The 21,905-nt window shown below is 64.3% G+C and overlaps 1 protein-coding gene across 1 annotated transcript in view; it reads left to right on the top strand.

Moving 5' to 3' along the window:
- Nucleotides 1-21,905, top strand: part of LOC105808120 (obscurin-like) — a 108,162-nt gene that overhangs the window by 71,409 nt on the left and 14,848 nt on the right. The window contains 19 exon segments of the mRNA XM_012641682.1: nucleotides 16-138; nucleotides 286-425; nucleotides 1,232-1,432; nucleotides 1,581-1,663; nucleotides 2,005-2,178; nucleotides 3,003-3,159; nucleotides 3,321-3,437; nucleotides 3,523-3,687; nucleotides 3,813-3,971; nucleotides 4,121-4,298; nucleotides 4,571-4,684; nucleotides 12,557-12,724; nucleotides 12,915-13,017; nucleotides 13,328-13,457; nucleotides 14,718-14,829; nucleotides 19,117-19,240; nucleotides 19,635-20,748; nucleotides 21,358-21,603; nucleotides 21,830-21,899. Coding sequence (XP_012497136.1) covers nucleotides 16-138; nucleotides 286-425; nucleotides 1,232-1,432; nucleotides 1,581-1,663; nucleotides 2,005-2,178; nucleotides 3,003-3,159; nucleotides 3,321-3,437; nucleotides 3,523-3,687; nucleotides 3,813-3,971; nucleotides 4,121-4,298; nucleotides 4,571-4,684; nucleotides 12,557-12,724; nucleotides 12,915-13,017; nucleotides 13,328-13,457; nucleotides 14,718-14,829; nucleotides 19,117-19,240; nucleotides 19,635-20,748; nucleotides 21,358-21,603; nucleotides 21,830-21,899 — 3,678 coding nt within the window.

Raw genomic sequence — 21,905 nt, forward strand, 5'->3', positions numbered from 1 at the left:
CATCTACACCCCCAGGAGAGCCTCTGGTGGCCGAGGAGGTCCGCAGCCACTTGTCCCTCGCCGAGGTGGGCACAGAGGAGTTCCTGCAGAAACTCACCTCCCAGATCACCGAGATGGTGTCGGCCAAGATCACGCAGGGTGAGGGGCTAGCACTCATGTGCCGGGGTCCCGGGACGGGGGTGGCCACAACAGAACACCTGAGGCTCTGGGTCCAGGCTAGGGACAGGGCAAGGGGTCTCCAGGGGCTGCCCTTCTGGGGGTGTCATGATCCTTGTGCCCACCCAGCCAAGCTGCAGGTGCCTGGGTGTGACAGCGATGAGGAGTCCAAGACACCATCCGCGTCCCCGCGGCACGGCCGGTCGCGGCCTTCCTCCAGCGTCCAGGAGTCTTCCTCGGAGTCAGAGGACGGTGACTCCCGCGGTGAGGTGGGCAGGCTGGGACCCCCGGGGAGCAGGCTGGGGGGGTCTGACCCCCTGAAGAGGTGGGGAGTGGAGAGGGGTGGGAGGTGGAACCCCCACCCAGGGCACACAGGAGGCAGGAACTGGGGGAACGGGATCCTCTTCTTGCACAGACTTGGCTTCTGGTGGAGCCATTTGTTCATTCATTCTTTCATTCGAGAATGCGTCTCATGCCCCCAGTGTGCCAGGCACCTACCTGTTGGGTCTTGGAGTGGTGGGTGGGAGCGTGATGGGAAGAAGGTGACCATGTGGCTCAGTGTAGACAGTCCCGGGCGGGCAACGCCAGGGGGCTGCGGTGATCCCTTAGCGTGGGAGGGTAGGTTGGGGGACGTCACCCCCGCTACCTAGTCTGCACAGGGGTGGGAACAGGTGCGTGTGCGGAATGATTCTGAGGCTGGGCACAGTGGCCCACACCTGTGATCCCAGCACTTCTGGAGGCTGAGGTGGGAGGATCGTTTGAGACCAGCCTGAGCAACATAGCAAGAGTCCGTCTCTACAAAGAATTTTTAAAATTAGCCAGGCGTGGTGGTGCGCACCTGTAGTCCCAGCTACTCGGGAGGCTGAGGCAGGAGGATCGCTTGAGCCGAGGAGTTTGAGGTTGCCGTGAGCTAGGCTGATGCTACTGCATTCCAGCCTGGTAACAGAGTGAAACCCTGTCTCAAAAAAAAAAAATTATCCCAGGGCACAGGGGAACCTCCCTGCAGTCCGGGGCCTCTGCAGGCCTGGCTGGCACCTCCCTGTTCCCTGGACTCAGTGCCTCCCCTCCCCATCAGATCTTTGACATCTACGTGGTCACGGCCGACTACCTGCCCCTGGGGGCCGAGCAGGATGCCATCACGCTGCGGGAAGGCCAGTATGTGGAGGTCCTCGACTCGGCCCACCCGCTGCGCTGGCTCGTGCGCACCAAGCCCACCAAATCCAGCCCGTCAAGGCAGGGCTGGGTGTCGCCTGCCTACCTGGACAAGAGGCTCAAGGTACTGGATGGCTTAGGAGGAGGAAGGGGAGCCTTGGGGATCCTAGAGAGGCCCTAGGGGTTGTCCCCATTTGAGGGGCAAGAGCCCGATACCCACAGAGGAGGACTGGGGCCCAGACCACCTGCAGTGAACTCCTGTTTCTCCCCAGCTGTCGCCTGAGTGGGGGGCTGCCGAGGCCCCCGAGTTCCCTGGGGAGGCCATGTCTGAAGATGAGTACAAGACAAGGCTGAGGTGAGTGGCCAGCAGGGCTGGGGTGGCAGCCCTGGTGTCCTACCGGCTGGATCATCGCTCCCAGAAACTGGCTGCTGGTCCTCGCTCGGGGTGCAGGCCCCAATCCTGGGGGAGCTGGGCCTTGGCCACGCTCTTTCTTTTGTGGGGTCCTCCCTGTTCCACGTGAGCCTCATCGGGGATGGGCAGAGGCAGAAGAGAGCAGAGCAGGCCCCTGGCTCCCGTAGCTGTGCCCTGGAAATGGCTGCAGCCACGCGGTGCCCAGTCCCCGTGCCGGAGGTGGGAGCAGTGCCGGCGGCCGGGGCTGCTGGGTCTCCGCTCACAGCCGTGCCCCTCCTGCCCAGCTCTGCCATCCGGGAGCTGCTGAGCTCGGAGCAGGTGTTCGTGGGCAAGCTGCAGTTCCTGCAGAGCCACCACATGCAGCACCTGGACCGCTGCCCCCACGTGCCCGCGGCCGTGGCCAGCCAGAAGGCCGTCATCTTCCGCAACGTGCAGGACATCAGCCGCTTCCACAGCAGGTGGGCAGGGCTGCGTGCACACACACACGCACAGGTGTGTACTGGCTACAGGGCCAGGCCTCCCAGGGGCGGGCAGGAGGCGAGGGCGGAGAGAACCTGTGCTGGCTCATCTCTATCCAGTGACAGAGACGTCCCCCCAGGAGCACAGACACATGCACCTGGCTTGCACACGGGAAGGCCTGCAGCATACCTACTGCTGGTGGGCATGTGCATGGCCCCACATGCATGCACACCCTCACCTGTGCACACAGGTGCACGGACATATGTGCACATGCACAGCCTTTATACAATGCACGCCCATGTACGTGGCGCACACACGCACACATACGCACCCACATACATGGGCACACCCATGCACACGTGTATGCATGTATACATACGTCTCCATATACCTGAACTCCCTTGCACACCCACACAGGTATGCAAGTGCATATGTGCATACCCATGTGTACAACTGTACACATGCATGCCCCTATATATATACATGTTATACACATGCACACACATACCCATACTATTCCTGAACACGTGTACATGAACACCCTCATGTCTGTACACACTTGTACATGCACACGTGCATGCAGCACATATCTGCATATACATGGAGGTGCACACCCGTGTACACCCCACGCATGCATACCCTCATGCATGGGCACACGTGTGCACATGCGGTTGGACCACCTGTCTGCACACGCATGCCTGCACATGCCCTCGCACAGCCCCCCAGGGCCCAGCCCCTGGGCGGGAGCTTCCTCCCAAAGGTGAGCGCCCAGGGCCGGGTGGCGGATCGCGGGCCAGGGTCCTGACACGTCCCCTCCCCGCAGCTTCTTGCAGGAGCTGCAGCAGTGCGACACGGACGACGACGTCGCCATGTGCTTCATCAAGAACCAGGCGGCCTTTGAGAAGTACCTGGAGTTCTTGGTGGGCCGGGTGCAGGCTGAGTCGGTGGTGCTCGGCACGGCCGTGCAGGAGTTCTACAAGGTGCCCCGCCTGAGCTCGGGCCCGTCGGACCACCCACCCCCACCCTGGGCCCCGTGCCACCCCCGGCTTCCGTCAGAAGGCTGCGCCTCCAGCCCTCAGGGGACACAACCAGAGGGGGCTTGTGCGTTCCTGCCCTAAAACCCACCCTTCTGTTCCCACAGAAGTACGCAGAGGAGGCGCTGTCGGCCGGGGACCCCTCACAGCCGCCCCCGCCGCCGCTGCAGCACTACCTGGAGCAGCCGGTGGAGCGCGTGCAGCGGTACCAGGCCCTGCTGAAGGTGGGCACGGCCTGCCCTGTGCCCGCCTCCTCTGCCGGCACCGCCCGCTCTCCCGAGCCCTAACCCTCGTGCCCTGCGCCCCCAGGAGCTGATCCGCAACAAGGCTCGCAACAGGCAGAACTGCGCACTGCTGGAGCAGGCCTACGCCGTGGTGTCCGCCCTGCCGCAGCGCGCCGAGAACAAGCTGCACGTTTCCCTCATGGAGAACTACCCGGGCACCCTGGAGGCCCTGGGCGAGCCCATCCGCCAGGTCGGCCGGAGGTCGTGTGCACGCGTGACGTTGGCGGGTGGCGGGGGCACCTGGGTGGCTGTGGGGCCTGCGCCCCTGGGGGGCCCAGCCGACCGCAGGCTGACCGCAGCCCCCTGCACCCCCAGGGCCACTTCATCGTGTGGGAGGGCGCACCGGGCGCCCGCATGCCCTGGAAGGGCCACAACCGCCACGTGTTCCTCTTCCGCAACCACCTGGTGATCTGCAAGCCCCGGCGAGACTCCCGCACCGACACCTTCAGCTACGTGTTCCGGAACATGATGAAGGTGTGCGGGCCCCGGGGGCTGCCGGGGCTGTGCAGGGCGGGCGGACGCCTCCCTGTCCCTCTGGCTCTGGCATGGACGCGGCAGCATGGCCCCGCCGGTGCCACGTCTGTCCAGGCGGTGGTCAGCTCTTGTCCCTCCCCGGCCCACAGCTGAGTAGCATCGACCTGAACGACCAGGTGGAGGGGGACGACCGTGCCTTCGAGGTGTGGCACGAGCGAGAGGACTCGGTGCGCAAGTACCTGCTGCAGGCGCGCACCGTCATCACCAAGAACTCGTGGGTGAAGGAGATCTGCAGCATCCAGCAGCGCCTGGCCCTGCCCGTGTGGCGTGAGTGAGCGGCCAGGGGCCCGGGGGCTGAAGTGGAGTGGGGGCTCCCAGCCCTTCCCTTGCCCCGCCGTCGGCAGATCCCGCCCTCACTCCCGGTCCCACACTGGGACCCTACGTGAGGGATGGCACAGAAGGACAGTCCCCGTGGCAGCCACACCCTTGGACTTGGGGCCACTGGCAGGGGGTGGGGTGACCTGCTGAGGTGTACCCAAGGGCACCAGGAGCCCGACGTCCCACCCACAGGGTGCTCAGAGCCACGTGTGTGTCCTCAGGGCCCCCGGATTTCGAGGAAGAGCTGGCCGACTGCACGGCCGAGCTGGGCGAGACGGTGAAGCTGGCCTGTCGCGTCACGGGCACGCCCAAGCCCGTCGTCAGCTGGTACAAAGGTACGGCCCTGGCCCCGTCGGAAGGTGCTGGCCCTGCAGTAGAGAAGCTGCCCGGACAGAAATAAGCTGTGCCAGGGCCGAGGACCCGGCATGGCATCTGGTCGTGGGGCCTGGGGCATGAGGGACAGGCCCTCGCATGTCACTCGTCCCCCCGCCCGGTCAAAGGCTGGGGCCACAGGGAATGTGGGGAGCCGTGCAGAGAGGCAGGGAGTTCAGCAGTTCGCCAGGTGGTCTCGCAGAGCTCGGCAAGGCCGCTGCACTGGGCGGGGTCTGTTGCAGCAAAGGACACAGATGGCAGGCAGCCGAGGGGAGAGTGTCTAGGGAAGCGTTCAGGTGTCGCCAAGCACGAGCTTCCAGCTGTGCCCTCCTAGTGGGTCCCGTGGGCAGCACCTGTTTCTCCTCGGTGTGCGGGTTTTACTGGGCTTGGTCACGGCTGACCACGCGTGTGGCTGACCTCAGTCTCCAGCACCGCCGGGGGCCATGCTGGTCCTGCGTGGCCTGGAGCCACCCCCGCCCCGTGAAGCTCAGTGTTAGCGCGGATGGTCTGATGTGGTCCGAGGGCCCCAGGGAAAACAGATGCTCTCCTCAGGACATTCCAAGGGATGAGGACAGACCTCTCTTTGGGCAGCACTGGTCCTCCAGTGCACTGGAACCACGCAGGGTTTCGAGCAGCACAGGGACACAGTTTGGCTTCTGTCCTCTGTCACCTTGGCTGTCATGCCTGGAACCCACAGGGGAGGGCTGAGAAGGGACAGGGAAGTCACCCTGGGAACCACCGTGACCTGGCGCTGGGGCTGGCTGCAGACGTGGGTTGCCCGTACGGCCAGCCAGCTTGCTGGTGCGGTGGGCGGGCGTGTGGCAGAGAGATGGGCTCCGGGACAACCGCACGGGCAGGACCGAGCATCCCAGGGGACGGGGCTGCGTTCACAGGGGTGGGGAGGCCAGGGAGAGGCGGGTGGGGTGCAGGCAGAGCTGCAGGGAGGGCTGGGAAGAGCCAGGTGCCCACGGGGACTCGAGTGGCATTGTTGGGGCACCGTGGAAAAGCACACGCGGAATTCAGGGGAGGGGCCGGGCAGAGACGGGAAATGAGGAGTCGTCGTGCAGATGGACGAGGAGCGAGTGTGCAGAAACGGGCCGAAGCCTCGAGGCCCGGGAGCCCCTCCCAGGGTCTGGGAGGTGAGGGGGAACGAGCGAAGGGGACGGAGCAGCCAGAGGGACGGGGACCCCGGAAGCTCAGGAGAAGGGACCACTGGGTGGGTCCCAGAAACTGCAAGTCTGCGGTCGTACCCACACAGGCAGGCTGGCCTGCCCCGTTGTACACACGTTACACACACTGTGCACACATGTGTACACACAAATGTGCATTACATGTGTGAACAAGTGCACAACAGATTTCATACACATGCACATGTTCACTAACACCACACAACACATATACATACATGTGACATGTGTGCGTGGATACACACAGATACATGACATACATACCCAGATGCACATCACACATTTTCATACTTAGATACACACTACACATATGCATACATACTACATAATATACACATACAGATGTACACCACACACGTGTATACACATCAGTCCTGCCTACACACACATGTATACACAGATACACACCATACAGAAACACAGTATACATGCATGGGTGCACACTGCATGTGTAATGGACATTATGTATACGCATACATGGATACATGCTACAAACATGCATGCATGGATATTCATTATACACATACACATGCATGCATAGATGCATGCTACATACATAGATATGCAGTGTACATGTACATAGAAACACTGTATACATGTATATGTGTAAGTACACTACACAGATACGACACACATACACACTACGCCCATGTATACATGTACATAGATACATGCCAAATACATACACACCACATAGATATGTATACTTGTGCATGCTACACACATATTCATAACATGCCACACATATTTACATTCATAAATACTGCACACTTGTATGCATACATGCACACATCCTACACATGTATGCATATATAAACATAATGCACATATATCAATAGACACCATGCATATATACATACCTACATATGCATACACGTACGCAGATACATACTTGCATGTGTATGTGCATGTTACATGCATATGCACACATATATACAGACACACGACACAAACATGCATAGATGTGTGCACACGCGCACGCACACACACACACACAGAGAAGACACAAGACCCATGGGTCCAAGGCAAAGACAGTCTGCCGTTCCCCACGCAGCAGCGGCCAGGGCAGCCTCTTGTGGGAGCTCTTGGGCATTACCTGCGTGTGCACCGCAGGTCTGGGGCTCATGTCTGCCCCAGGGATGTCTCCAGGGAGGGAGACGGACCCCCTGCCCCACTCTCCCAAAATGTCTCCCTGTGCGAACACTTTCAACTTGGACCACAGGGGCACGTGCCATCCACGGGGTATGTGTCTGAGAGACCCAGTGCCACCTTGTGTCCGCGCGGCACCAGCCCTGCAGGTTTCCCCGTGTTTGTGCCCCGCCATGGCCATCCTCACCCATCTGACCGGCACTGGCTGGGACCCAGCCCGTCCATCCAGGGACCCGTGCTGCCCTGAGTCGAGTCTCTCGGCAGGATTCCAGCGCCAGCAAGCAGCCGGCCGGTGCGCTGGCCCCAGCCAGGACCCCGGGACCCCAGCTGAGCGAATGCCGAAGCCAGCTGGCGCTCTTAAGTTTCCAGAGCGACTCTCCCCCACCCGGCGCCGAGCCGGGCATGGCACTGCCCGCTGCACCTGCCCAGCTGCCTGGGCTGCAGGGGGAAGCCGCAGGAAACGCTGTCATCCGTGACAGCCCTGGCCAGCGAGGCCATCTCACTGCCTCTGGGCCAAGATGGTGCCCGGGGCCACCTCAGCCAAAGGCAGGGACAAACCTTGTGCCATCTCCTCTAGTCGAAAGGCCCCGTTGTAAGAAAAACCAGCTGTGGCATGCGTGTGAGTAAAAAACGCGTCCGTCATCCCTCCTGCGGAGGCTCCGCGTCACGGAGGCAGCCTCACCTTGAGAGCTCTCCACACGGTTTACCGTCGGGGTCCCTGACACGCCTGCAGGTCCTCCGTGTCACCCCAGGGTGCAGGTCGCCGTGTGTGTGGCAGAGACGGGTGTGTGCGCCCGGTTCCCACATGGGGCGTCCTGAGGGCGCAGTTATTGTTTACACTTTGGGGCTCCCAGGGAGATGCGCAGCAGCACAGGTTGACTGTGTGTCCCACGTGTCCCCCCTGGGGCCACCTGGGCTGTCAGGTTAGCCACACCTGGGCTGGCTGACAAGCCTCCAAGTCTCTAGTTTGGTCCTAATAACCGAGCCCGGTCCTGGTTTTAGAGGAGCTGTCCCAGGACGGTCAGTCCTTCCTGTTCTGCTTGTCCGAGACCAGCCGGGGGCATTCGTGTGGGACAGACGGGGTGTGGCAACATGACACCGTGGCAGTTCCACGCGGGCCCCTGGTGGTCTGGGTGGGGAGTTGCCGTCAGCAGCCTCGATGCACGTTCGTGGCCCGTCGCCCCAAGGAGAGGCGTCTTTAACCTGCAGTCTGTAGTTTTCTAAGTGGCCGTCAGCGACTGCTCAAGATCAGCGAGAACGTGGTAGTGTCCACCAGGATGAAGAGCGTCGCGCAGAGCTGCGACAGCGGCCTTGCGCTCGGACCTCCGGGCCAAGGATCCCCTGCCTTTGGTTGGGCGCGTCCGGGCTGCCACAGTGGTCATGGCGCCTGCTGGGTTTCAGCGCAGCTGGGCGGTCCAGGCGCAGACGTCTCCGTGGAGCTCCGCGGATCCAGACCCGCGTGGAGCCAGCAGCTCCGCGTCAGGGCAGAGATGGCCAGGGAAGCTCCCGCCAGGAGAGTGGCCGCGTGTCCACTTAACGCCAGGAGCCAGTTCAGCTTCCACGTGTGGTGAGGCCAAGGGGGCCCCTCTTGCCTTGTGCGCCGGGAGGTGAGCTGGCCCGTCCCACAACGGAGAGTTCCGAGGCCTTGCCGGGTCGGACGGCTGGCTTCCACGCTGACAGAGCCCCATCGCGTGCCAAGAGCTGACTTTCAAAAGCAGGGAGTGTCCGGCGGCTGTGTCCGAACAGAACACGTCCCAAACCCGAGGGGGGCCTCCCACTGCCAGAGACTCCGGCTGGCGGAGTGACCCATCTCCGAGACCCGGAGCGCAAAGGAGCCGTCACTGCAGCGTGGCTCGAAGCTGGCGCTTGCGCCAGTTGCCAGATGTCCCCATGGCGGCCTGTTGCTCTGGCCCTGTGAGAACCGGCCGCTGGCGGGGCACCCGTCAGAAGGTCCAGGTGGGGACACAGTGGCCCCGATACCCGCAAAGTCCGTAAGGCACTGGGCTTCCTTGGGATCTTAGGGGCCCGAGGGACAAAGGCAGAGGGCAGAGGGCCACGTCCTGACTGGGACACCCTATGACACATGTACCGGAGACCTCGCCACATGCATGCAAGTGGTCTTGGGCTGTGCAGGCCAAGAACGTGCAAAAAGCAGGCGTGTGTGCGCTGGATTCTGGATCCGTCAGGGTCGTGAACTCTGCACCGGCTGGGACTGTGGGAGCCGCAGTGGATTGAGCGGGTGCCAATTCGCCGCCAGCCACTGGCTGCCTTCGGCGCGTCCTGTGAGCTGTGCGGGCGCCGAGTGGGCACAGCCCTGTCATCACCTCTGCCCTCCAGTTCTCGGTGAGGCGCGGACTGACTCCTCCCGGCTTCCACGCTGTTTCCGTCCCCAACCCGGGAAGGGCCAGGGGCTGGGCTGGGGCGTGGTGCTGCGGTTCTACGCCCCGTCTCACGTCACGGAGCGTGTCCTCTGGCATGTAGGAGGCAGGACTCACAGACACGTCAAACATCAGCGTCCAGGTGTGGAAGCCGAAGCCACGGCACACGCAGGCCCGCTCACCATGGCAATAGGGCGGGACAGCAATGGGCACCTGTGTCCAGCAGAGCCGTGGAAGTTCGCGTGTCCCTGGGGGCCCCGGCGTGTGGGACAGGCAGACAGAGCGGGGAGCCTGCGGCCTGCCCTGACCATTTTCCTCTTGAGGAGCGGAGGTCGGGGTAGGCAGCGGGAAGGAATCGGGACGGGGGTGGGGTGACGCGCACCTCCACGCCCAACTAACCCCTCGTCCTAACTGGGCAGCACGGTCAGCGCTGCGGGCACCGTCTCTCTTAGCTTTGGCGACCCCTTAATGAGCCACGTCACAGTGCCTTACAGGTTCAGCGGTCCGCGGGCCCTGCGCCCCTGCAGTCTAGCTTGCTCAGCGGTGACCTTGTTACAGAGCCACGTGGCACGGGGCATCTGGCTCCGGGACAACACCTCGCAGCCCTGGCAGGTTTCCCCGTAAGGGCTAAGGGAGGCGTCTGAGGGGGTAGGACTGACCGTAAATCCCTCTGGGTCACCTCCCCTGCAGCAGGTCACCCCAGTCGGTGTGACAGATGCCATCAGGGTACCCGGAGTCCACTCTGTCACTGGTGTGTCCCCCACGTCTCCCCTCGTGTAGGTGGTGGGGGGGGCGCGGGTTTGGTCTCAGGGAATCTCCCGCGCCAAGGCCCTCGGCCGAGACCCGGACCCTCTGCCGTCATCTCCGGGGGACTCTGAGGCCGGGCGAGAGAGGCGGGGCCCCAGCCGTTGCTCCTCAGCACGGGCTCGGCGCCCGTCCCCTCGCCTCCGAGCGCGCCAGCCCGAGCCCCGCCCTGCCGACCGCCCACCGTGGCTGGCGGTGGCCTGTCCGTGGCACTCGGCACACACGCGAGTCTCCGTGGCTGTGTAGTGACAGGGGGTCTTCCTCGGATCCAGCGGCGCTTCCAGTATTTTTAGTGAAGCAGCGAGGTCCCCGGTGGGGACTGGGAGAGGGAGCATCGCCCAGGGCACATCCAGGTGTCCGCCTCGAGCCCCCTTCTCAGTGCTCACGTGCCAACCACCTGCCTCGTTTCCTTTCTTTAAGGGGCGAAGTAGAGGAAGAGGCCCATGGAGCTGCCTTTTTCTGTCCCTTCCAGAAGGCCATGTCTCTGACAGTGTCCCTTTCCCGTCACCAAAATTGCAAATCAAAAACTGAGAAGGGCCAGAGAGCTTACCCAGCTCACCCCCTTGCAAGGCAGCCTGCCGGCCAGGTACAGCACAGACACGAGTCTCCCGGGCCGGGGACAGCCGGCAGAGCGGCGGCTTGCGCTGGTTCCCCACAGCCCAGTTTCCAAGGAGTGAGACGCTGGGGGCCAGGTGTTAACTGCCTGCAGGGGGTTGTGCCCCAAGAGAGAACCCCCAAATCTGAGGAGATGCTGAGCTTGTGGGGGCTGCTGGCAACCTGCCCGCAGAGGCAGCAGACTTGCCACCCTGGAACGCGGAAAACAGTCTCCTGGGAAAGGAAGGGGAGGGCCTTCTCTCCCCCGCCCGGGGCGCGTCCAGGGAGGGAGACCCCTCCATCTGCTGTCCGTAGAGGAACGTGCCGAGCCTGGCCGTGCGTGCTTCTGCTCGGAGTGAGACGGGAATCTGGGAAGGCCGGGGAGGGCTGAGAATTGGCCGAGGGTCTGGGGCCCCGACGAGCTGTTTGGGGACAGGCGCGAGGCCGGCGGGGGTGGGTTTAGGAGCGGCTGGGAGCAGACGGGCTGGAGGCCGGGCATGTGATAAGACGTGCAGGGAGCTGAGGAGGTAGCTAGTTTTGTTGTTTTTTAAAATAGTTTAAAATGATTTTCTTCAGTTCTATGCAAATCAGAAGCCACTGTGCCCGTGAGCCTTTGTGAGTTAAGCGCTCAGGGGGAGCACGCCCAGAGGATGGCAGCGCGAGCCCGGGCGGCGTCGCGTAGTCAGACGTCGTGGGGGAGGAGTTGTCCGCGGGGACGTGTTCCCTACGCCGCGGTGCCGCCCAAGACGGACGGTTGGCTGGACGTTCCCACCAGGGCGATTTACTTCACGCTGTTTCCGTCTCCACGATTTTATGCCGGAAGGCCACGCGCTGGCTGCCTGCGTGACATTTCAGAGATTTTTTTCAGTCCTCCAATGCACGTTCCGTACAAGGGGACTGAACGGAGGGGCGGTGTCCGGCACATTTGTGCGCCGCTGGGGGAGACGGTGCTCCGGGGCGTCTGCCTTCGGGACGGGACGACATGAGGCGGCCCCAGGGCCCCCGCGGAGGGTCTGCTCAGGCGGGGGGTGAGGTGTGCACCCATTCGTGGTGTGGCCTGGGCGAGGGGTGTACAGGTGGGAGGCCCAGGGACAAGCCAGGGCACTGGGGTTAGCGCCACTCACGGCACGTGAGCCCTTCACGCAGGTTGGTGGGGGACCCTCTGCCTGCCGCGGCCGGGGCTGGCCGCTGCTGGGCGGGCAGGGAGCGGGCGTTGGTGATTGTAAGATGGGGCCGCGGTGAGGACAGGGCCCGTGGGCTGCGAGCTGGGGTGCAGTGGGCGCGTTGCAGGTCCCCGGGGAGTCGCAGGGTCGTTGGGGAGGTGCGGCGACCAAGGATTTCGGCTCTCCAGGGGGCTGTCCTCTGAGGAGTTCAGGTCCCCTGGCCCAGCCCCTGCCTCCAGCTAGTGTCCAAGCTGGACAGAGAGAACAGAGTGAGAGACAGAGACAAAGAAAGACGGAGGCAGAAAGAGACAGATAAAAAGAGAGAGAAACAAAGACAGAGAAATAGAGACAGAGGCGGGGGAGCAGGGGAGGCTGGTCTCGGCCTGTCCCTCCAGGGCCCCTGGGCGCCTTGTCGAGCCGACTCAGCAGGGGCCACCCCTGGCCCTGTGGCCTCTCGGCCACCGCCAGACTGCACGCTCCAGGCCAGGCCCAGCCGCTCATCCCCAGTGGGGTCGGCCTCTGGGGTCCCGCTGGTGACAGCCCTCACCCGGCCCTTCCAGACGGGAAGCCGGTGGAGGTGGACCCGCACCACATCCTCATCGAGGACCCCGACGGCTCCTGCGCCCTCATCCTGGACAACCTGACCGGCGTGGACTCCGGCCAGTACATGTGCTTCGCGGCCAGTGCCGCCGGCAGCGCCAGCACGCTGGGCAAGATCCTCGTGCAAGGTGGGCGCTGAGGGCCGGGGCTGCTGGCGGGGCGAGGGTGGGGTGAGAGAGCCGGACAGCGGGGCAGCGGGAGGGGTGTGGACGGCTGGCTGTGGTCTGGGGGCCTGCTGAGGGGTCACAGGGCACTGACGGGTGGCTGCATCATGGCGCCTCCCCGTCTCTGTCTGTCTCTGCCCCCCCCCGTCTGCAGTGCCCCCGCGGTTTGTGAAGAAGGTGCGGGCGGCGCCCTTTGTGGAGGGCGAGGATGCCCAGTTCACCTGCACCGTTGAAGGCGCCCCGTACCCCCAGATCAGGTGGGACCCCGGCCGCCGGCGGGGGCCAGGCAGTGAGGGGCGGTCAGCCCTGCTGGGGCGCAAGGCATGGGATGCGTGTTCCCGGGTCGGGGGCAGGCTGGACACATGACCACGGCCTTCAGCGGAAGAGCGGGCGCCGTGGGCCCTGCCTGCCACCAGGAGGACAGGGCAGGTCGGATTTCGGCTGCTGGAAGGGTGGGCTCTCCAAGGGCCCGGGGCCTGGGGCAGGTGCCGTGAGGATGCCGGGCAGGCTGGAGGGGCAGAGGGTGGCCTGGGCCCTGCCTCACGGGCCATGTGGGGCGGCTTGCAGGTGGTACAAGGACGGTGCCCTGCTGACACCTGGCGGCAAGTACTGCATACTGAGCGAGCCCCGCAGCGGCGTCCTGGCGCTGGCGATCCGGGCAGCCGGCAAGGAAGACCTGGGCTACTACGAGTGCGAGGTGAGCTGTGGGGTGAGGCGTGGCGCCAGGGGCCTCGGGGGAGAGGCCGGGAGACAGCATGCCCACCGTCACCCACGTCCCTCCTGCCAGCCTGGGGGACGCCAGGCTGCTCTCACCACTGTCCTCAGCTACGCCGCCCCTCCACGCTCTGGCCTTCCTCCTCCGCCAAGGCCTCCCACTCCTCCCATGTGACACTGGGCACCTGTTCCCCAGTGTCCCTCGAAAGCTCAAGGATGCCACTCAGCTTCTGGGGGGGACCTGGTACTGACCTCCCGAATTTCATCATTCAAGTAAAAACAGAGTGTCAGTCACCGCGCGTTGCCTGGCATCACCCAGGTGCCTTCCCCTCATGGACACGGCCGGCCCTGCAGATGGACAGAGCTGTCCCCTGCACCCGCCACTGTGTCACAGGGCTGGGGCGGGGGCTCCTGGGGGCAGTGAGGCCTGGTGTGAGTCCTCTGTCCCTCCGAGGCCCCACGGTTGCCCGCAGTGGGTGTGTGCTGACTGCGGGTGCCCTAAGAGCCCCTGGCACCGGCTGGCACTTCCCAGGGCTCTCGTCTGGCCACCAGCCTCCCCTGTGTGGCTGCTGCCCACAGCCGACCCCAGGACGCAGGGGACCCACATGAGCTCTGCACTGACACTGTCTGGTGCAGTCACTGTGGGCCATACCAAGGGATTTAAACTTAGATTTAAATCAGTTAAAGAAGCCGAGTGCAGTGGCTCACATCTGTGATCCCAGCACTTTGGGAGACTGAGGCAGGAGAATCGCTTGAGGCCAGGAGTTTCAGACCAGCCTGGGCAACATAGTGAGACCCCATCTTTACAAAAAAATTTAAAAATTAGCCAGGCAGCGTGGCGCCTGTAGTCCCAGCTCCTGGGGAGGCCGAGGCAGGAGGATCGTTTGAGTCCAGGAGTCAGAGGTTGCAGTGAGCTGTGATGACACCATGCAACCCAACCCGGGGGAAAAAAGGAAAACCCGGCCCCAAAAAACAAACAAAAAAAAAAGCAAGTAAAGGGAAAACCAAGCAAAAAATCAAGTCCCTCGCCAAAAGGCCCCAACCCAAAGAACCCAAACCCCCCGGCCCCGCAAACCCAACCCGGAACGGGAACAACGTCCCAAACCGCAAGAAGCCCCCGGGCCGCAGGGTTCCCTGCGTGGGGGCCGCCCGTGCTGCAAACAGACAACGTGCCCAAAAAAAAGTGGCCCAGGCCCCTCGGGGAGCCTCAGGCTCTGAGCGGGCCTCTGCCGTCCGTCTGCAGTTGGTGAACCGGCTGGGGTCCACGCGAGGCGGCGCGGACTTGTCCCTGCAGAGCCCCGCACTGCGGGCCCGGGAGCAGCGCCACAGGGAGCAGCTCGTGGCCGCCATGGAAGGTAGGTCCCGGCTTCGGCTGTGCGGGCTCCGCGGCTCCCAGGCTGGACCCTCCGCAGCCTGGGCGGCAGCGGGAGTTGAGGTTGCAGCTGGGGGGCTGAGGCGTCGCCCTTCCAGTGGAGGACGCTTCCTGGAGCAGGGGGCTGGGTTGGCGCCCCAGGGCGGGAGGCTGCAGGGGTGGCACTGGTGGGAGGTGAGGGTGGGTCGCAGACACAGCGTCCGTGTGAAGGCTGGAAAGGGAGCCCTGACGGGCAGGGGGTCCCCAAGCCCTGCTCACCATCCCTGGGGAGACGGCGCCGTGCATAAAGGCCAGTGCGGCTGGGGCAGGAGGGGAAGGACGTCTCGAGGAAGAGCGGCTCCCCGCCCAGTGCAGAGGGAGAGGCGCCGGCCCCAGCTTGGCCCCCAGGGCGCGTGTCGGGGGCCCCTCGTGCGGGGCAGAGCAAGCGTGGAGACGCCCCGCCGGCCGGGGTGGGGTGACCAGCAGGGTTGCGACAAGGCGGCCCAGGCTCTCTGGGGAGCCTCAGGCTCTACGTGGGTGGAACACCGTGGCTCAGCCTCCCCGGCCTGGCCTGGGGCCACTCCCGAGGGCTGGGGAGGGGACTGGGCAGCACCGTGAGCCTCGCCGGGACACGAGGTGGAGGGAGGGTGCAGGCGAGGCGGGGAGGAGGGCGTCCGCGTCTGTCCCGGGCTTCCTGGCTGGAGCTGCCCACCTGGGGGCCTGAAAGCGAGGCCAGGCCCACGCTTGGTGGACCTGCGGCCACCACTGCAGAGCGGGCTGGAGCGCACGTCCTCCTCTGAGTCCACTGGAACCGGCCGTCCCGGGCCCAGTTACTGGAGGTCGGTTTCCCATCCGGAATGTCGCAGAGCTGGGCCGCCTAAGATGTTTACACCGTCCATGATGCTCAGAGACCCCTCCCTCGCCGGGCAGGGGGTCCTTGTGTGTCACACCCCGGAGGGCCATGGGCGCCCCATGTCTGGTGTGTCCCCGGGGGCCCTGCGACCTCTGCCGGCCCCACAGCATCACACACAAACGCTTCTGCCGCCGCGCACCTCAGCTCCGCGCATCTCACGGTCCAGGGAGTGCCTGGTGGGGACGCCAGGGCTCTCCTGCTGGTGATTGGAGGGTCCCCCACAGTTGTTCGCTGGGTTGTCACTGCGGGTCTGTCTCTGGGAACAGTGGAGGGGGTGGCTTCGTGAGAGGGAGAGCGGGTTCGGGCCCACCTGTGGCGTCGATGCCTCAGCGAGGCGGAAAGGTCGGCCCCAGAAGACCCTGGCGTCAGAGCCCAGCGCCTGCCGCTTCCTAACTCCTCTCCCGCTGCTTCCTCGTAACCCGGCAGCTCCTTCTGCAGCCAGAGCAGGGCCTGGTGGGCCTGCGGGGTGGGCATGGCCCCGGCTATGAACTTGCTGGGCTGGGAGCCCCGCTTCGCACGGCTGCGCCCCTGCAGTCGCAGATGCTCACTCGGGGCCCAGAGCTGGTCAGGTGGCAGGTCAGGTCGGTGAAGGAAGGTGTCAGGAGTGGAGCAGCCCAGAGGCGCCCGGCTGTCCGAGGGTGTCCCTCTGCTCTGCACACGGCTCTCTCTGCAGCCAACTTAGTCTAAAACACAGAGCTTTCGGGCCAGACCCCATTCTCTCTCCAGGGGGCGGCCTGTGCACACACACCCCCTACACACATTTATACATAGCACGCACACATACATATGTATGCATGCACATGCATGCACGTAGTCACGTGTGCACACATGCATGCACATACACATGCGTGTGCATGCACACAAATGCACAGTTCACGTGGCTCCCAAATGTGCACACAGACAATGCTGGTACATTTAATTCAGGTGCACCCCCTCTGAGACAGCCTTAACAGACCCCCAGTGCCTCAGGGAAACCTTTCTGTCCGCAGCAATGCGGCAGAGCAGGGAGTCCCTGCAGGGTGGCGAGAGGGTCCAGCTGGCCAAGGCTGCACAGGGAAATCTCTGTGTCCCGCCTGACACCGCCCGGGAGCTGCAGGGCACAGCAGGCACCTGCCCCCAGACGGGCCCCATCCCAGCTCTGGAACTCAGAGTCCCCATCTGCAAGACAGGAACCACAGGCCCATCCTGCCGGCTCCGGGGAGGAAGTCGCTAGGAAAACCAGGAGAGGCCCCCGAATGTGTGGGCCGGGGATGCTCCCTAGGGAGACAGGTGGCCCCACTCGCTCAGAGCCCAGGACCCTGCTTGGGCGTCCTCTGGTACTGTTCTAGGCAGGACTTCCATGGCCCCATGCCATGGAGCTAAGACGTGCCACTGTCAGGACTCCAGAGTCCCTCTCCAAGTTTTTCATAAATGAGGCAGCAAGCGCCCCCGTGCCAATGTGGCTGCCAGCTTCCCCATTTCATCCCCTCTCCAGGACTCAGACTTCAGGCCTGACAGGGCTCCTTCAGCACAGGGCCAGAGGGAGAAGCTGGGATTCTGGTGTGGGCAGCCTAGGCAGGGCCCTCACCGTCCTCTCAGCTCCTGCAGGGCCTTCCAGAGAGACAGTCGCACGCAGCGTGGTCACACCTCATGCCCCAGCCGCTCGGGGCAGACACCCTCACCCCCATCTCAAAGAGCAGGGAACTGAGGCTCCCAGTGGAGATGGTCTGCCCAGGGGCAGCTGAGCAGGTCCTACGCTGCCACGCTGGCTGGTCTGTAACCCTTGCTATTCCGACTGTTTTCTTTGTAGTCACTGAGCAAGAGACTAAAGTCCCCAAGAAAACCGTCATCATGTAAGTGCAGGCGTGTTCCTAACCTTCCTTCTGACTGCAGTGCCCTCCTGCATGCCACTAACCCGCCTGCACCGCGCCCTGGGTCCTGCCTGGCCACCTGCCCGCCCCACTGCCTGCTCACGCAGCCCCGTGCTCCCTGCAGATTGCCGGCACCTTGCAGATAGGCGCAGGAAGCTTCTCATGTAACTGCCTGCGCGGGGGACCTTGGCGGCCTTCACGGCTCACAGCTCTTTCCCAGGGTATCAGCACCCTCTCCACGACCCACGGCCTCTCCAGGGCACACTCATCCTGCACACCACCCAGGGCTCCCCCAGGGCTCGGACCCCAAATCACACCAGTTAAGGCGAAGCTGGGGCACAGAGCAGCTTCCCTCTGCACCCTGGGAGCTGGGGCAGTGCCGTCCCGCAGAATGTCCATGGTCATGGAAATGCTCCACGCCCCACTGTGGGTACAGACAGTTTATATCTGCACTGCCCATAGCGGTGGCCACGCCATGTGTCTGTTGAACATTTGAGATGTGTCTAGTGTGACTAAAGAACTGAATTTTAAATTGTATTTTATGCATTTGGATTTAATTTAAATAGCGCAGCCGTAGTGGACAGCACAGTCCTGGGACCCTTTGAGGTCTCCAAGCCCAGCGGTCACATTTGGAGTATGGGGAAACCAAGGTTCGGGGAAGGGAGGGGGCTGGCTCAGAGCAGCTAATGACGGGAAGCCATGGGAGGTCCCATTTCCCCGGTGCCACGCCCACCATCTCCTCTTCACCTGCCAGCGCCTTCACGGCTGGGGGAAAACCGCACAGGCTGTTGATGAAACAACACAAAGGGCATCAGAGCTAGGTGAGCCCACAGAATGTAGGATTGGTTTTGACCTGGGTAATCTGGGAGGACTTCCCATAGGAAGTGTTTGCAGGTGGAGGTGGTGGAGGAGCTTGCAAGAGCTAGGAGGCAGGAAGGACCATGGCTTCCTAAGGCCAAATGACCAAGAAGCTCCAGGATGGGAAACTTCTTAGTTTCCCATCGACCTACAGCCTCCTAAAGGGGTGCGGTTGGCCAGGCTGTTACACAATCCACGGTCAGACATCTGGCGAGATCCTGGGTTAACCCTTCCTTGACTTTCTCCTCCTCTCCCCAGAGTAGGCTCGTGCCACCCACGACAGATGGGCCACCGGGGTGGTGGGGAGCACCCCATTCCTGGAGATGTGCAGCCACGTCCTGGCCGTACACAGATTAATTCCACCTTTTATCCACGAGGGGATGTCATCATTACCCCTGAGCAGGCCACGTCTCCCGGCCGCAGCTTCCCCACCGTGAGCTGGGATGTGACGTCCTCCTTACCTGTAATGGCCGTGTGCCCTCAGGGTCGGCCACACGTCTCTGGGCGCATCCCTGGGAACAGCTGCTTCCAAGTGGAGCCCGAGTCAGACCAAAGCAAAGCTGAATGAGAGAGACACGCCCAACGCCTTAGTCACCACACACACGCCCACCCCTCTCCCCGAGCCCTGGGGGAGGCAGGTCTCCGGCCTTGCCGGGCCTCATGCCCTCAGCCCCAGAGGTCAGGGGAACAGGCCACAGGTCGGGGCTGCGGTGGCCCCCCCACCCCGCCCCCCGCACGCACCTGCGGCGTGAGCTGCGCATCCTGTCCCTAACCGGGGTTTTCGAGGCACGCAGGTATCGCCCTCTGCGAGCTAGTGGGTGCCCCTCTCCTGTGACACAAAGCACAAGGCCTGCGGCTGGGGGGCGAGGAGGGGGACCAGCCAGGGGGACGTTGCAGGTCTGGGTTTGACCTGGTTTTTGGAGGCGCTTGCCCGCGCAATGTGGCGTGGGCCTCCCCAGGCTCCCGTTTCGAGATCTTCACACCAGAGCCTGAGGCTGGCCGCTCGGGACTTTGTGCTTTGTTTCTTTGCTTCTCTGGCTGGGGGCTCTGTGGGTGGGGCTCAAGAGCACGCGTAGGAGTTTCTTTGTGCAGTTTCACCACTCACTCGCTGGCACACTAACCCACTCGCTCTCGCACGACCCTGGGCACTGCGCCCACCTCCTCTCGGGCCCTCTCCCCCTCCCCCAGAGAAGAGACCATCACCACCGTGGTGAAGAGCCCCCGTGGCCGGCGACACTCGCCCAGCAAGTCCCCGTCCCGCTCACCTTCCCGCCGCTCCGCCAGCCCTCCCAGGCCAGGCCTGTTGGCCCCCGACCTGCTGTACCTGCCGGGGGCTGCCCAGCCCCGCAGGCCCGAGGCGGAGCCGGGCCGGAAGCCCCCCGTGCCCACGCTGTACGTGACGGAGCCCGAGGCCCACACGCCGGCCCCACCGGGGGGCGCAGAACCCCAGCCCAAGTGGGTGGAGGTGGAGGAGACCATCGAGGTCCGGGTGAGGAAGACGGGCCCGCAGGGCGTGTCTCCTGCCAGAGAGGAGGCACCCGACAGCTCCTCAAGGCTGCCCTTCACGCTGCCCGGCAGGGACCCCAATTCCAACAACTCCAACAACAAGCTGCTGGGCGTGGAAGCCAGGGTGCGGGGCCCGGCCGTGGTCCGCGTCGGGGAGCCCCTGGTCTTGCGCGTGGACGCCGGGGGCGGCGTGGACTGGGCCACTCCAGGCACAGCCAGCCCCGATCTGCCGGAAGAGGCTGGGGCCCCCCTCGAGGAGGACGGAGGAGGGGAAGAGGGAGAGGAGGGAGCGGCCTTCATGCTGGAGGAGCCCCCGGACGCTGACGGCCTTCAGGACCGCGACCTCAAGGTCCTCACGCACAACGGCCGCGCGCTGACCCTGGCTGACCTGGAGGATTACGTGCCCGAGGAGGGGGAGACCTTCGGCTGTGGCGGCTCTGCCGTGCCCGGCGCCCCCGACGACCCGCCCTGCGAGGTCTCGGTGATCCAGAGGGAGATCAAGGAGCCCACCGTGGGGCAGCCCGTCCTGCTCAACGTGGGGCGCGCGCCGGGTCCCCGAGTTCCGCGCAGCTTCTTCAGGCCTGAGCCCCGGGGGCCGTCATCGCTGCCGCCGTCCGGTCCCCAGGCCCACAGCCCCGAGGCTGTGTCCTTCCTCATGCGGGAGGCCCGGGTCGGGCCCGTGGGTGCCGCTGCCCCCCGGACGCAGTCCTTCTGCACCCGGGTCCAGCGCTCTGCAGACAGCGGCCAGAGCAGCTTCACGATGGAGCTTTCCACCCAGACGGTCGGCTTCGGGACAGTAGGGGAGACCGTCACTCTGCACATCCGCCCGGATGGGGACGAGGCGGCCACACACCCTTGAAGCTACTGCCATCGTGGCCTGGGGGACGGCAGGGAGAGAGGAGTGTCCACAGGGCCCAGGACACTGCCCAGCACCCTCAGCAGAGCCCCCAGGAGCCCCGGCTCGCCTGCCCTGCCCTCCCGCCCTGGGCCCCTCCTACCTCGTTGCGCTGGGACTTCAGCCGGGAGGGTGACGCACAGCGTGGGCAACGTCGGGATCCCCCGGGAGCGCCTCAGAGACCCCCAGCTCTGGACCGTTAACCCCTCTGGACGGGCAGCAGCCTTGGGGGCTCCACACACAGACGTGGACTTGGGCATTTGTCCTGTCCCCATGGGGGCCCCGCCCACTCCGCCGGGCCCCGGCCTCACACCGCGTGACTTCTCCTGCAGGCTGGGGGGCCTGAGACCCCTCGGCAGGGCACATCCCTGTGGCCGCCCCTAGCGCTGCAGACTCTGCTGGGCCTTCTCTGCGGGGGACCCGGGCTCTGTGTGTGGGGAGGCGCCCCGCTCCACCAGCAACAATAAACCGCTCCCTGTACCTCCTGTCTGCTATTCCTTCTCTGCCCAGTGGCTCCGGCGACTCAGGCGGCCCAGGGCCCCTCTGCGTGCAGCCCTGGGCGGTCCCCTGGGGTGGCTGCTGCACCCGGCGCCCAGCGAGGCAGCCTGGGTGACCCATGGTAGCTTGCTCACACTCACGGGCTCGCGGTGTGACCAGAACCGCATGACAGCCACTTGTGGCCTGCCGGGGGCCGGGCAGGCCTTCTTGGGCTCTGGACATTTGGGGCTGTTGCTGCGGCAGACATGGGCTCAGAGGGTGGGATGCGCTGACCCTCGAGGGGCTCAGTATCTAGGGGTCACCGCATTGTCCCTGGTGGGACACTTCTGGCAGCTGTGGGGGGCAGGACGCCAGCCTCCCAGCTGACCTCCAGCCCCGAGGCCAGCCCCGGCGTCCTGCTGAGCTCCTTGAACTGGGGGAGGGAGGGTGGACGCCCTGGTCCTGCAGAGGGCAGTCTGGGGCTGCCTCTCCACCCTGGCATCAGGGAGCCCTGGAAGGAGCCCCTCAGCAGGGGCTCGAAGACCGGGAAGAGGAGCAGGAGGGGGGCCAGGCAGGTGGAC

This window comes from Propithecus coquereli, unplaced genomic scaffold (genome assembly GCF_000956105.1).
Source record: "Propithecus coquereli isolate 6110/MARCELLA unplaced genomic scaffold, Pcoq_1.0 Scaffold168, whole genome shotgun sequence".
Lineage (NCBI taxonomy): Eukaryota > Metazoa > Chordata > Mammalia > Primates > Indriidae > Propithecus > Propithecus coquereli.